At 35.1% G+C, this 17427-nt stretch overlaps 1 protein-coding gene across 1 annotated transcript in view; it reads right to left on the bottom strand.

Moving 5' to 3' along the window:
* Window positions 1-17427, bottom strand: part of LOC140751968 (ankyrin repeat and BTB/POZ domain-containing protein 2) — a 77039-nt gene that overhangs the window by 56676 nt on the left and 2936 nt on the right. Inside the window, exon 2 of the mRNA XM_073086108.1 lies at window positions 691-828. Coding sequence (XP_072942209.1) covers window positions 691-828 — 138 coding nt within the window. The remainder of the gene's footprint in view (window positions 1-690; window positions 829-17427) is intronic.

A 17427-nucleotide genomic window follows, 5' to 3' on the forward strand; every position in this document is an offset into this window, starting at 1 on the left:
AAATGTTTATTTTCAATTAGCAAAAAAATAATCTCCAAGAATAAATTGATGATTTGATTAAATAAATGATGGCAATAATTATAAGCATTTCACCTATACATTTTTACTACAAGTATGGTGGTATTGGCTGAATATTTAGTGGTCGACTCTACATACCTTAAGATATACTTAATACAACCTTTAAAATATAGAAGTACCGAGGAGTCGCGATGGTTTATCACAAAAAAATTAAAATCAAACGTGTTGAGGATATTTGTTATATATAGGCACTTGATGTTTGTAATTCTACCAATCGTGACATTCAAATTCAACATGAGATATTCTTTCTTCCTTGCGCTTACAGCACAGAACGCTTATATTAGTAAAATACGGATTTGAGTATATTGAAAAAGCAGTGATAGCCTAGTGGCAGAAACTTGGCCTCTCGATCGAGGGGTCCGAGACTCAAATCCCAGACACGCACCCCATTTTTTTTAAATGATGTGCGTATTAGAAATTAATACCCTGCTGAAACCTGCACAACTGAGAGATTTATAAAAAAAATCTCAAACGTATGTAAAGTCTACCAATACGCACTTGGCGAGCGCGGTGGACTATGGCCTAATCCTTCTTATTATGAAAGGAGACCCGTGTCTAGCTGTGGGACGCTAATGGGTAGATAATGATGTATTTGAGTATAGGGTAGAGTACCTGCGCGGTTTAGGCCTCAGTATCTCGTGCGGCGCGGCCTGGCGGCGCGGCGGCCACGCGGCGCACGCGCACCGCTCGCGCGCCTCGCCGACGACGCCGCTGCTCACCGGCGTCGCCTCGAGCGTGCGCGCATCCTCACTGCAACGGAGATTTTCTTTAGGTTTTTGTCTTAGAAGCTTAACCTACCGCAACTTTGCGCCGTCTCTAAGAGTTGATTGGTAGAGAATGCCCACAGGGATTAAGTTCGCCCTAGGTTTACAATATTTCGTAGCGGATAGAAGACAGACAGTAGATATTTGAACATCTTTTTAAGCTTTTGACTGTATAGCTTCTCGACTGTACCGTCTTACATAAGAGTATGAAAATCATTGGGGGTGAATTTGAGAAAATAAAAATGCTAAATATATCCTATACTACATTTTTTTTTATTGCCTAATTCAAAAATGAGTTTTCAAAAATTTTCTGATGAGTTTTTGGCGAACTATAACAATAAGTAAATAGTGGTGGTGGTAAAAAGAGACTTGCGGACTAAAATATGGCAATGATTTTTATTAAAATCAAAAACAAAATATTGAATATTGACAAAACGAACTTAATAGTGAAAGTTGGGTAAAACTGCCGCGCGGCAAAACTAGTTTAATACTGTTAAGTGTTAACTGTTAACCCTATTCTAAATGTCCGTAAAATCGGCTCGGTTATCTCTAAACACCGTTAACAACGTATTATAAGACTATAAATACACGCGTGTCGTAGAGGCTTTTATTCGTGATTTAGTCACTGCAATGAAAAGGTTATGGGTTATGGTAGAGTGCGCTTCAAGTTCTGAATGATACGCTACATTGGTTTAGATAAATGTTGTTTTAACATATTTAATATGTTGCGTCCTTTTCTTTATACAATGTCTGTAATAAGGGATTAGTATCAAAGTATACAAGATTTTATGAATAAAAGCTGCTGAGCTGCAGGATATTTCCTGCCTAGTAGATGTTAATACGTGATTAGATACCACGGAAGGGTGAATTAGAAAAGAAATCTCTGTACATATGACTTAGCATCATTAAAATTTGTCCACATTAAATAATCCTGAGAAGTTCACAGGACGTTAGTCTACTAGAACAGGAGGGATTCCGCCTAGTTGGAGGGATTTAGCCATCATAATCATGGCGTTTAACTGCAACTGCGTGTGTTGCTGATTGCAATTACATAGACGAATAACATCGCCAAATATGCCTCACCTTCTAGATTTAAAACTTTTACGACTTTTACGACATGAGAAAGTGGTGATATTCTAGCTAATCCATATGGAGACATATCATGCTCCTTACACTTATTTGTTAAATGTCTGGTTTTAAGAAAATGCATCAGAAATGAAGATTTTTTTAACAATTCACACACATATGGAACCGAAGATCTCAGGCGGAGACAGGCTCAACTCTGTAATTGGCCGATAGCGATAGAGAGATAGACTTGGCGAGATTTATCTTGTTAATTGAACACGAGAGAATTAGGAATGCCGCGGGGTGCCCATATGCGGAGTCGGTTGCTGTATGGGGGATACCAATATAGAGGTGTGGAAAGGAAAAGATAAATCAATCGGCATGCTAAGTTTACTTAGCAGGTATATAATATAATTAATATTAATATGGCATTATAATATATATTTAATTAATATATATTATAATGCCATATAGATTTAATTAAATTGTCAAGGGTGAATAAAAAATCTCAAGATTTGTAGCATGTATTTGAAAATAAATTATGTATACAAAATATACCAATTTCTAGAGTTTCATGTTTTTTTACCGTGAGAAGTTGTTGTAGAACTCGTTGGGTAAACAGATACATAGTATTATCAAATTCCACGTTGAAATGAAGGTACTACTTATTATCACTTGTTTAATCATCAGTATCATTTTATATATTCGAAATTCTTAAAAAATCAATCAATATAGTCTCCAAGATTTCTAAACAAGTTACAAATTACAGCAACGATTTTTCTCTCAGGTCTCGTATTTTAATTACATTTTGAATTAGGGTTTTTCTGTTTACGGGACGTTATGCGGAATCGCTTACCCTTTAGGGCATAAACAAGAGGAACGCGTGGCATGTGGAGAGGTAACATAAATCGTCGATCGGCGTGTTTTTTGTGCGTTTTCGGATTCCGGCGTGTCAGGCGAGGCGGGGTGGCCAACCGATACGCGGACCATTGTTTTTGTAACTCGTTCTTTTGTCATCCCAACACCTGCTGCCCACCATTGATTTGTCATTGTCTGTAGGATTTTTCAGTGATATTCTTATGGGATTGAAGTAGTAAATAAGTCACTGTGTCTGTACATTTGTACTAAAACATATAAGTACGAACTAAAATATAAAGCCCTATTATCATTGGAATTTTATCAGAGGTCGGTCACAGATACATTGCTGTCCCTGAGGAGTTTGTTTGCGTCGTGTCAATGTCTCTATTTTATAGCATCCATCAAACCGAAATCTAACAGTCTTTAATAAGGCAGACACAATGGGATTTTCCTTACAACATAATATTCTTGAACCAACGATTTTCCTTAACGTTTTAAAAATGATATATAGTTATTAATATCCTGCCCTAAGTTAAATTTATATTCAACTCAATAGCTTCCACTTGCTATCCGTAGTTAATTGATATCCAATGTGTTATCTTTGAATCGCGGGCGGTTCATCTTGAGTCATTCGATTTAATGACTTTGAAAAGGATCTCATTTACCGTAATAAATTATTATAATCGACTACGGGTTGCCTATGCCTTTGCCATACATTTCATATAAGAAAAAATACGTGTGGCACTCGGAGACTGCCGCGGTAAAGCTATTGCATAGCATTTTTTATGCTATGAAAACGCTCAGAAGGAATTCCAGAAATACAATATATTCTTCCATAATCATCAACATTTACATTAATAGAACTTTATTCACTATTTACACATATAAATATATACATACATATTGATAATTTAAACTATATGTGTGTGTGTGTGTGTATATATATATATATATAAAAGAGGGCTACTTTTAATATCGCTTATTTTAATATCAAAAATGTTGGTCATCTTTATAGCAGTATTACATATAAATGAACAGAACAAAAAATAATACTGCATTTGTGATAATAATAATAAAATGAATGTATATAGAGTTCTAACTCATTTTCTTTCACTATTTTTTCGTGACTTTCTTCATTAATAAATGCACTTTGTTTATTCATATTTAAAACACTTTGTACACAAATTATTTGTACCATAAATCATAATGGCGTTTTGATTTTGTACTGTCAAGTCTGTCAGTTGTAATTGTACGTTTAAAAATTACACTCTTTTACGTTATTTTATATAAAATATTATGTAAAATATACTTCACGCAATTTTAAGATTTCCGCACGGATTATAAAAAAATGCGTATTACTGCCATCTGTGTTCAAGTTGACGAATTAAGGTTATCAAATAAAATAATAAGGAATGTAAAATAATACTTTATTCAATTATATCCATATTTTTCTATTGACAGTCAACAACTCGGTTGCCTGGAGACTTGATATCCAACAGTCCTCCACCGCTATTTTCACTTACACCACCAGGGGCGCCGGCAGCATTTGGTCAAGGTGACGGCGCACCAGTATGCCATTTTCAGTTCTGACTTCATAATGGAGTCTACCTAATCTTCGGATGACGACTCCGAACTCCCATTTAACTCCTGGGTTGGTGTAACTGCGGACTTGTACCTTATCACCTTGTCCGAACTCCTTCGTTGGCGGTGTATTGTAATTTGTAATGTAATCTGGATAGTGGGGCGGATTTCTTAAATAAGGCATGCATATAGGTTCTTACCTCTCTGCCGAACATTAACTGATAAGGTGATAACCCTTTTGTTTTAGGTGTACGTCTCAAGCGTGCTTTGACAGTTAACAATTTATCAAATTAACTTCCGCTCTTACCGATATAAAAGAACATACAGGTATTAGCCGATTATTTTCTTTTTGTACATTCAAAAATTTAAATATTAGCTTTGTATATATTTCTTCAAATTCGTACCTGTATTTTATTTCCTCTTCTAAATTTTCTTCTTCTGTAAGCCATTAAATTTTTTCTTGAATCGCGTAGAATTTTTTCAAATTTTCTTGTAAAGAATTCAGTCGTATATTTATTTCTTCATTGTCAATTTTTTCTATTCCCGAAATGTAATTTTCGGTTCGTTTCATTAACCCACGTAATGTGGCTCGTATTTTCTTATTGTTTCTTAGTTCATTCGACAACTCGTCGCCAATATCAAATAAAATAATAAGGAATGTAAAATAATACTTTATTCAATTATATCCATATTTTTCTATTGACAGTCAACAACTCGGTTGCCTGGAGACTTGATATCCAACAAAGGTGTTATTAATTTTCGTTACGGAATTTCTCGATTCGGTCGCCGCGCTCAAAGCCCGCGATAAAAGCTATGCAATAGCTTAAAAATATGATGCTTTAACGTAGTTCGTTCTACCGATGTTGATGGCGCTACGATCGCAATATAGAGTTTTACTGGGTATACTCAAATATGTCGGAACAACATTGTAATAAATTATGAGTGAGATGTAGAATAATTGATTTAAACTTACTTAAATATGAAATAATATAAGATGAAACAAATAAAACTAAATGAGTATGTACGTATGTGTCCTTGTATGAGATCATTTTACGAAGGATAGCACAAGTTTTGATTTGATTATTACCATTTTAGAGAGTAATAATTTTCTCAGTCAGAAAATTACACAGCATATCAATTTAAGGGTTTTTATCAATCTATAAGGTGAAACTATCCGTTATCTCACGTATCTAATACGTGTAGATGAGAATGTATGCAAGAAACTCCTCAGCATAATCATTAGAAATAGAGATGACTAAAACATTATGGTGTTGACCATCCACGTAACATGCCCTATGTTTTATCTTTTAATTACGAAGAAATAGTAAACTATTTATCTATAGAGTTAATTGCTCTACTAACTGGTGTATCACTAAAAATAGTAATCCAAGTGTCTGTAGCTCGTCTCGACTCGTTTTTCCGTCGCGGCCTGATGGATCACGTACATACGCTACATATCAACCTTTTTGCTGACTCTACATACAGACAATAAACAAGTTCCTATGTTTTGTATGTGCACTTCGTGGAAAAATGCTCGTGTTTCTTCTGTTCATTTGGCAGCTGGGGATTCCTGGCTACTTGGCTAGTTTACTTTTATCACTTAATTTTATGAAATGTTAAGTTTTGGGGCCTATTAAATTTCATGCATCTTGATGATATTCTTACTTTTCACAGAACTTTAAGAAGAGATAAAAAATCATTAATTTATAATACGCATGTAACTTCGAAAACCTGGGATTTGGTTTCTGGAGGGAGCGCGAGAAGTACATTTCCAAATAGTCTAATAATTTATTCCAAAACATTGTATAATATTATTTCCATCTAACGGTATTTCAAAACATACCTTGAACTCTAAAACCACAAAATTATCTTTCGAAATATCAGTATTTTCATGCACCCAAACCAGTTAAGTAGATTACTTGGAAGTTGGAACTACCGGTACAGATTAGCGGGGCCGGCCTGACCCGCAGGCATACTTACACAGACGCATGACATGCAAGGGTTAAGCTGCCGACAGCAACGGCAGAAGGATTGGCTACTTTATATAATAAACCTTCATTCGTTGAGACAACTTACACTAATTTGTAAATAAGATAGTGTCCATACAACTAGTAAGTATACTCGTATGTGTTATCACATTCCTCGACTCACGGTTCACTCTACATTTTTTACACTTGCTATAATTATGAAAAAGTGCAGTGAATAACTGCAATTAAAAAAGTATGCAAAACAAAAAGATTGTATTAAGTTAAATGTGTTTGAATCGGTCTCAAATCTCAATCTTTTTGGATTGATATTGTAATCTTATTATCCAAAAGGTATTTTGACGTGTTCGGGAAATAACAAATACAAAACCTCAAGATGATGGTGGCAGGCCCGTAGGACAACTTGCTACTGCGATGATCGGCCTCCACCACGCACGTGTTCGTGATTGATGACCACTCGTCGCTACTGGTACTGGTTGTGCGTCATGCAGGAATTTTGGAGGAAAGACCCCAATAACTCAATAATAAATGGAATCTTCTTTCACGTTTAATCTTAAAATTTTACTTAACAAAGTACAGTTTCTTCTATAAGAAATGCCTTTAAAATCCGAAATTATCGATTTAAACAAGGAATAACAATTTAACTGAAAATTTCGAAAAGTTTTAGCAATAGAAATAGTTGCGTGAACTACATATTACACGTCATATACAATATACATACCTACATAGAAAAAAATATTTGTCTTCAATGGATATTTAGAATTAATAAACGGTCAAATCAAACAACCGTATAACGTTAATTATGAAACTAGCTCTTAATCCACGGACTAAGTATTTCTCACTTACCAAAAAAGGTGCTTCGAGCGATTAGGCAAACAAAATGTTAGTTAACCGGCGTCTCCGCAATAAATCGTTCATTAATATCTATTAAAGCGTGAACAGTAATTAAACAGCGGTTGTTTGTTTGTTCGAGGCGATTAATCAGTTTACGTAATCTTACATTAACTGGAATTAGGGTACGTTCATTCATGAACGAAATTTAGATCTTATCGCCGGGGAATAAAACAGAATCAGGCGTGGAATGGACCACGCGGGGATATGAGCGAAATAAACCTTATTTGGAAAGGAATGTCGTCCGTGCGACGGGTGCGGGTGCTAATTATTGTCGAGTCATCTTGCAAATTGCTACCAATGTACTCTGACACTCGCAACCTTCCCGCTCTTATAAAGTCAAAGGGAATATGCAGATCCTGCTAGATCCGATTAAACTGGTGACTTTTGGCACCGCATTCTACCGCTATATTTGGAACTCTCGCATTACCTTCGAAGGAGTAAAATACATGCGAACGAGTGTATGTTCAATGATTTCAGGGTTCTCCCTCCGTGGTCGCGATGGTCGCGAGTGGTATTTATAAAATGGTAATAATGACGGCAGCCTTGGTAATTGTAGAGTAATTTGGGAGATGGAACAAGGTCTTCGCGTTCATTTTATTCGAGTTAGAAGGTGTTCAGTTAAGAATTTTGAAGTTTTTATGAAAATAACACTGTACATTCTTCAAGTTACTTGAAGGATTCGTCTCGAAAGTCGAAATAAGATGTGGGTTAAAGTACAGCAACAATTTTGATGATATATGTGCCAGTTTCAATTTAAGTTCATTCTTAAAGCTTTACAAATATTACATTTAAGATACTTTACGGGATTTTTTAAGAATAACTACAAATTTAACCTGATAAGTAAGTACCTATAACTCTTTACACTATATAAATAATCGTTTTTATATACCTAATTGGGTACGTGATACAGATTAATCTTAATAAAAATGTATTAATTATTATTAAAATTAAAATTAAATCATATTCAAAAACATCAGTCAAGCGTCTATTTTGAACAATATATACCTAGTAGTTTCGATTTAATTTTATTTGTAACGTGAGCATTATTATAGAGCTTGCATTCAACAGTGCCCACCATTATTTTAATCCAGGCTATGAAGTGCCTTCACCTAAGCGTATATGGTGGTATGAAAGAAGTCTTTCATAGGGCCTATTTGCATTTAGGCGACGCGCCGATTAGAATTCACAATGAGCCCACTGTCCCAGTGGCTGAGCGGAACGTGTGCTCCGGTATCACATGTCCCTAGGGTATCGCTTTTACTTCTGTTAGAACTTAGTACTTTTAGTAGCTAGGAGTTACACTTTTTTATATAGGCGTAACAGACGATGATGCGCTTCATCTAATGGTAAGTGGCTACTGCCTTCCATGGACATGTGTAATCTACCCCAGATAGGATTAAATTCCTACCTGAGGTTGGCCACAGATACCACGCTGATTCTGAGAACTAAGCTGGAACGCCAAGAAGCAGTATGTTTCCCTTACCATACACTCCAAACCCGAACACAGCAGCGCTAAACTCTGTTGTTATTAGGTTAAAATAAAAGTGGCGGGTTCTACCACCTTAAAACTTTTTTTGTAAAAATCAAAGCTGTTCATAGTTATTACCTAAAGTCCATTACAGATACGTCGTCGGCAACACATTACTCTGAGTAAGGTTTAGGCCATAGTCCACTGCGGCCGACTTCACACAGCTTTGAGAACGAATTTCTTCCCCTCATTGAGTGGCCGAGTCTCAACCGCTAGACTATAACTGTACCTTACTGAATACTACATTGCAGATTGGTAAAATCTTTATTTAAAACAAGACAAAATAGACGTGAAATTTGGTAAAAGTAACACTGTAGTTTAACTACGAAGAGTTTTCACTTTCAACAGGATTAATGTAGGGACATGTGAGTGAATGCTGAAACGTCTATTATATTATATACATAGGTAAATAAATAACAGCTGGAACTCTACCGGATGTAGACGTGGAGCCGCCGCGCCGGGGCCACGAGGTCCCACAAGTAACACTTTTCACGTAAATTGTGCAGCTAGTTTTTGCAGGGTTATAATAATATTTTAAATTACATCAATAAGGGGTAATTTGATGAAGTATTAATTTTAAAATTACTTAAATTATTTTTATTCAATAATTATATACAAATAATATTTCGAAATTAATAATTATTATTTGCCTGATATCCTGTTAGATGTAGACAAAATGGGAATACATTGAAATATGGAAAAGCGGTGATATGGACTAAGTTACCTTTAATATTATAAGTAGGTACAGGCGTTAGTACTCCTGAGGCTATCGAAGTTTAAAATACTCTCACATATTTACGAAAAAAAACCAATGACTTATAAAAAACATCATGGGGTATGTTGATTAGGTACCTGGTATGATAAATAGCCCTAAAATTAATTGTTGAAATAATGGTTGTTTCAATAAACGTGTCTTCGCAAGTAATTAACCCCGGGGTCCGGTGCCACCGATGTTATCGATGGTCAAATATATTCGCAACACGATATCACGCAGAATTCACAAGCAAACATTTCCCTGTTTCTATTATTCATGTCTTCACGGCTTGTATTTCTTGCCTGTCGCTTGTTTCGTGTTACCGTGTTCTATGGTTAGTTTGACAGGTTTACATCTAACCTTACGTTAAAATACTGCATAGGATACTACTAGAAAGGTGGTGGAACTCACTGTGGACAGCGGCGAACCGATACAACTATAGCTTTACTGTTTTGATTTGAAGCTATTTGAAGACTCGAAAACTTGTAGCTATTTATAAGTGCGATAGCTTATTTTTTGTAATTTATAATTAGCAAAGAAGCTTGAAGTCCATCTGATGGTAAGTCGCTACTGCAGCCCATGGACATATGTATGTGTAATGGACCTCAGATAATATTAGTCTCATCTGAGGTCGGCGACGATTGAGCTACAGAAGCACGTCTTCTTTACCAGTTAAATTTGATAATATTAACTCCACATGGATCGATAAAATATATGAGTATATTTATGAGTAATGAAAATCCTTTAAGTACAGTGCACACGGCTCAGTGACAATAATGTATGTACTCATAGGGGGTCACGCATGAAGAAGTTAGGAGTTTGATTCCCATTGTTTCTGTTCTCGGTTCATTGGGATTAAGGTGCAGCTTTCTACATTGGAATTTCCTATTTAAACATATTTAATATTTGTTTAAACGCCATATGATGTCCGAAAGTTTCAATCATCTTTTGGTGCATTAAGGAATGTAGCATTAATTAACTTTCTTATGGGCTTTTCACAGGTTGCTTCTGTGGAACTATTATGGCACCAGTGATTAAATTGGAACTGAAGAGAATTATGTAAATAAGCTAAAAACTGACAAATTAAAATAAACGTGAATTTCAACACAAGTAGGTAGGTACACAATTTTTTTTATAACATACTTGGACTCATACGGTCCAAAAGAATATTATAGTGTCTAAAACATAAATCTTAAAGGTGTTTTAGACTTCAATTTTTAGTTGAAATATTTTACACATTCACATTGAAAGCATTTATCTGGCCTCTTAGACGAAACACCGAAGACACATCGTGAGGTATCGTTAGAGACATTCCAAACTTACAAACTAAGCTATAAATATGTCACCGTATGGCTATAAAAATATTTGTGCATCAAAGCGATATGAGATCGGACGTTGAGTGCACTCAGCGGACACATTACTTTGTTGAGCTTTCATCTTTATGAATATCAGGGCTGTGCTTTATTGTACAAAAATGAAACATTTTTTCTTGAAGTTGAAATCGAGCACGCAAATGGTATAGAGTCGCTGCCACTTGTGGTCGATGCCGCCAAAGGACATTAGTTAACCGCAAATAGAATCAGTTCAACCAGAGATCGGTGACACATACGTTGAGAGCCGTTTGTGCTACACAAAAATTTAATGTTACATGATTTTATTTGAAGAGGACAATTCTGAATCGCGCAATGTTAAAAGACTTTTCCTAAATTCATAGAACAAACAAAACTAAAGAAAATAATTATTCACGGAATTGAAATATAGACCTTACCACCTTACATATACAATAGATTTTAAATGGTTTTATGACGTTTTAAATTGGTACTCTTATTAATTTTATTTTTATGCTTAGGAACATTTTTTAATAACTCTATGGTAGCTTACAATAAGTTTGTATTGAATACTTTTTCATTTAAATACGCCGATAACACCTTTTGCCGTGAACTACAACCCTAATAAGCATTAATTTCAGTAAGCGTAACCTTAACTCGGGTATTTAATACCTATTTTAGTCCTTACGCCGTTGTTTAAGGATTGGGGGGACTAACTGAGCACGTTTTGCATATGTTACGCGATTCGTGCACGCGCGCACGACTTGTCGCATGGAGACACGAAGTATGAAGGATTGACAGCGGTAGCTTATATTTCTGTTAAAATAAAACTGTAATGTACGATTTTTTAACCAACTGCGCCAGAAGGAGGTTTGTTGTCTGAGTGACTCTACAGTCCAAATGGCAACATGTTAGGTGTCATTAGATTCGTCTCAATTAATTTAGCGGCATTGGCTATATTTATATATTCCTTAAATATTGTGCCTGCGAATAGAAAACAAGGAGTGGGGACGCGAATTTTTCATACATGGTATATCAATACATGATACATACATACATACATGATAAATAAACAATACTGGTATATAAAATGCAACTAATACATAACATGTCTCTAGAGACATGTCGTGTGTTATATAATAAGTGTTATTGTATGTTATATTAAATGAACGTAAAAAATAGGAATAGTAGTATTTAAATTACTTTTTTGTCGTGTACATTTTGACTAAACCTATTACATAAATAAAAATGCTGCATGTCTAGACAAAATAGATAGATCACCAACGAATTTTAATTTTTAAAATTTTTTATGTACATATCATTTCGTTTTATACTTTATCATGTATAAAATATTACTTCAGCTCTAATACTTATATTTTCAAAGTCTTAAACAAAGATGAATTCAAGTGGAATCAAATATATCATTTCACTACCAACTGTTGCATTGAGTAGTGACCAGCAATAGCCCGCGGGCACCCGATCCGTAGCTGTGCAATCTACGATCGAGGTAACTTGCACGTATCATGTTCCATGTAATTGTGCGTGTCAGATGTGTCATAATATTGACGAACTAGTTCTAATTTGTAATCATTTGTCTCGCAAAACACAATTGGATGCTGGCTGTATAATAATGATGTTTCTGAAAATATTTAAGGAAATTATGAAAGTTATAAGAGTAGCAAATGCGGAGTAGCAATATCGGGTCTGCCTGAAGCCGATCATAGATGCATTGCCAATCCTGACGATTAAAATGATCGCCTTCTAGGCTCTACCTTCAGTGAGCTCTACTATTGATATTTCTATATATGTATCTACTACAACTACTTATGCCTACAATCGTATATAACACGGCTCGTGAAACAATGTTACTCTTTGAAGGCTATGTAAATGAAAATAAGATTATTAAAGTTAATATTATCGAACCTTCGTGATATTCTATACCCCAATAACCCATAAAACATCGTGACAACATCGTCACATCATTTAACTCATATGATATAGTATTATAATTATATACTATATCATTATATACTATAACTATATCATATTTGTAAATGCGGCTCCCATATTACCTAAATTAAAATGAAGAAAACGGATCGATCTGCAGTACAAAATAATTGATTTTTTTTTAAATATTGTATGTTTATTTACAATATGCAACATAAACTTTAACGGCATTTAACTTGTTTAACCTAGACAAAACTAAAGGATATAACAGCGACACAAAAATTAACCTGTTAATCTAAAAATATTGGGTAGATGGGCAAAATTTGAAAGCAAGCTACACTGAACCATGCTAGGTTTGAAAAACATAAAGTTTTGGTTCTTAAAGCTAACTCTATTTTTTCAATAACATATACCTAGGCGCTAGCCAAATTAATACACTTCATACACCTTTGAAAATATTTTTAATAAGGTCAAATAGATCTCTATGACTAGTCAATAAGATAATCGAGGAAAGAACAAGTGGGGAAGTAACAAACGAGCGTCAGTAGACTACTAGACGAGCGACAGCCTGTGCCAACGACGGTCGGTGGCAGTCGCTAACGACAGTCGGCGACGATCGGCTTTACAGTAATGAACATCTCATATGAATTGCATTATGTTTTAATTATACTTATATGTAGCTACTACTAGTAGTAGACACATATCTCTCCAACTTTTTATTGATAACCACTATCTCCAGTTTTTTAGTCTCCACAATAACTGTAGGAACCGGTCGAAAACCGGCACCGTTATGACATCATCTTAGCTCGTACAATTAGTCGTATGGTGCTAACGTAATTAATACGCTTCTAAGAATTATGAAGTAGCTTAATGTAGCATTTATTTTGAATGGATGTGGTTGGCACGAGCGTCACGAGTTGGGAATACTTTCATACGCGTTCGCTTCGTACGATGTTTAACGACTGTAATATAATACCAGAACAGGGTTCAAGTTAGAAGGTAAGAGGTTTGTTTTATACCGGCCCGCGTGGCGCGGTCAACGGCTGACATGTTTCACTTAGGGGTTCCTGTTTCGACTCTCAGATCGAATACCTAAATAAAACAAAGTTTTTTTTATATAATATACAGGTTGGTGCAAAATTAAACATCCTAGTTTGGTTTTGAATAACTTTTGTACAGAATAAAAAAGTGTTTTTGCAATTACCAAAAAAAAGTAACAGGTCCTGGTAAAGATCTCTATTACTCAATATCACCATTTGTATTCCACGCGGTCCACCTGATGAGTAGCTACAGCAGACAGCAGACAAGACCAGACTGCACCTGACCGACCACAATTGCCCACAATTAAGCTGGAATGCCTTGGAAAAGTGTGTCTCCCTGACCACACCCAGAACACATCAGCGCTTAACACGGAAGGGCAGAAATATAAATATGTGTTTGCAAACCCGTGTGTGCGCATGTAAAGAAAGCGTCGTGATATTCTTTTCTTACATTTTGGTCGAAACTATTAAATTTGACGAATAAAATAAAATATTGTGTAACAGGTATTGAGTAACCTGTTTCACCGTTTTTTTCAAAATTAATCCTTAAGGGATAACATAGTATTAAAATTGTATTGTATTATGATTCACGCGTACAAAGTTGCAGGCAAACGCTAGTTATTCAATAAAGATTATCTTAAAAATCTACTCAAATGACTGTTAGTTACATAAGACTTATGAATAGATAAGATCTACAATAAAAACCTGATTATAATAGTGCTCATACATAGCTACATGTACATTACATTTTCGTTGCGATGCTGTTTCGACACTGCAGGCAATAGGTATGTACATTCAAAAATAATTAATATTTGTACTCAAGGACCATCATGAAGCTAGAAGACAGTGATACCTTGTTTTGCAACCTGCCGCCTCGCATGACATCCTACTCGTATGTCGGCTCTGGCAAATGTAAACATTAGTGTTTGGGCGTTATTAGGATTCAATCTAACACCACCACATTATTTTAAGAACACCTGAAGAATTTTGTTCTGATCACCTGATCAGAACAAAATTCTCTCATTTCTTTTGCACCGAATTCGTACACGCATATATAGTTTTTGGAGATACTTTCTTAATATTATCAAGTGAAATCATATTTAAGGAGAAAATTCTAAGTAATAACTATATGTCTAAATTGGAAGTAAAATAATTATCGAGTAAATAAGGATTGATACACTTGTGTTACAAAGTTACATAACATAGGTAATTGGATAATGTATTTAAATTAAAGCTACACAAAAAACTAAATATTGTATGGACCGTAGGTACAGTATGGTGTTATTATTATGCAGAAATAGGTATGACAAAGGTATCGTCGGACTAACTACTATAGAATTGTTATTAAATCTTTCCACATTGGAAAGTATGATACTGTAATTCTTCTGCATCTCTACAATTGTATATAAGTACCTACGTCAAATTATAAACAACTCAAAAACCATGACTGGAAACCTCTCCTTAAACTAAAATACTTTGACTAACAGGTACTTTACTTCTTGTGCCGTTAACCCATTTTACCTGGATTAAATCAAAGAAACTAAATCAATTTATCTGAATTAGAGAAGGTAAAATAAAAAAGAACTCCGAATATAAAATACCTTAATCCTGGCATAACTATGCACACTAGCTAAGTAAATCCTCGATTTGGCATCGCGGGATTGAATGAAACTGGCCACCGACTATAATCATTAGGGCCTAACGAGCAAAAACGTTGTAAGTCGACCAGATCATTATAATCGAATAATGAATCAGCTACCGACTTTACGGCAGGTGGGAGACCTGTTTATATGTTTTTTAGCTGTATTTAGGAAGCAATTTAATAAAAGACAGCACGTTACATATGAATAGTCTGATCTGAGATAGCAAGGGCTAGCCAAGCTCAAAGATAGAGATCTAAAAATGGTTAGAAAGGACGAACAGAATCCAAATTCCATCAAGTTCCTTTAACCCTCCTGGATTTTCTAATTCAGGAGGTTAAAACTCTTTTCTAAAACTTTGCTTGTAATGGTGGTGGTGTAAAAATATTACAATGTCACTAAAGGGTCTCCTCTCATAGAGAGAGGTGTTTAGGACTCTGGCCAAGTGTGAAATAGTAGACAAGTGGGAAATAGTTCACACATTTTTGACATTTTTTTAAGAACTCTCAGGCGACGGTTTCCTCGCGATGTTTTTTTTTTCACTATTATAGCGCGTAATAGTTACCTAATTAAATCACGCACATAACTTTAAGAAGGTGGTAGAACCCTTTATAGTTCGACTCCGGCGGCACCACCGCCACACCTATTTCTACCTAATAACAGTAGTGTTAGGTACTGCTGTGTTCCGTTTTGTTGGGTGTGGTAAGGGAGACAGACTTTTCCGAGGCGTTCCAGCTTAGTCCTAGGGGTAGCGGCGCATCTGTGGCCGACCTCATATCTAATCCTATCTGGGGTTGATCACAGATGTCCATGGGCAGCAGTAACCACTTACCATTAGGTGGACTGCGTGCTCGTCTACTATTCCTATATTATAAAAAAAAGTTTAAAAAATCAGAGGTCTGAGATTCGACCCTCGGCGACTTATAGTGCGTAAACTTTATCATGCTGCCAATACAGACACAAAGCTACCAATACATAAACAAAGATGATTTAATACTGAACGTTTACGTTATATATTTCGTCGTAATGGTTTTGAAAAACGCATTCAAAAGTTCTATGAGATCAAAAGTTGCAGTCGTACTGGACACTATCTATCAAAATGTATGTAACTAAAAGTGTCTTAGAACGATATTCGGTTAGATCTGATCTATGTAGATTAAGATTAGATAAGACAGCTTCAGAAATGAGCTTGCGTTTTGCATCTCCAACGTTACATTTTGAGTTCTATCACAATGTAATGAATAACATATTACTACGGATTTGCTACATAACTGATATACGGCTACTGACTTGATAAACGCAATAGCTAATCAGTCATGAATTATCAATTGTTATTGTTCAGAAAGGTTTATCCTGCAGTAGCGATATTCTAAAGATTTTGTAATAATATAGCTTACTGTTTAATTGTGCTAGAGGAAGGGTTATATTATAATAATAAGTAACGAGCTGAGCAACTTCGTTTTGAGAAATCAGAATATAACCTCAATTGTACAACTATAAAGTCAATTGTACAACGCCACCTATCAATGTCATAAAGCACACGGGAAAACTGAAATTCCACGCTTCATATACACAAATATTTATATATTTGTGTATATTATCTAACCCGGAAAACGTTATGTAGCCATATAAATAAAAAAAGATTCAGGGTGAACAACCCTTATCACTTGGGAGTATGAAAAATAGTAGCCGATTATCAGACCTACTGAATATGCTTATAAAATTTGGTGAAAATCGGTAAAGCCGTTCCGGAGGAGTATGGTAACTAACATTGTGACACGAGAATTTTATATATAAGTAAGATAAGATGAAATTCAATATATTTCGTTGGATAACGATGTAAACAGCGTGTCTAATATGAGCGCCGACTTCAGAAATATGTACTAAACCAACATTTATTTCAATTTTTTTTTATTTTGTAGTGACATAGAAGTCGGTTGTATTTTTTGTTTAAAAATTTTTTTC

The sequence above is a fragment of the Epargyreus clarus genome, unplaced genomic scaffold (assembly GCF_041222505.1).
Source record: "Epargyreus clarus isolate Ecla_fem2 unplaced genomic scaffold, WU_Ecla_fem_2.2 ptg000023l, whole genome shotgun sequence".
NCBI lineage: Eukaryota > Metazoa > Arthropoda > Insecta > Lepidoptera > Hesperiidae > Epargyreus > Epargyreus clarus.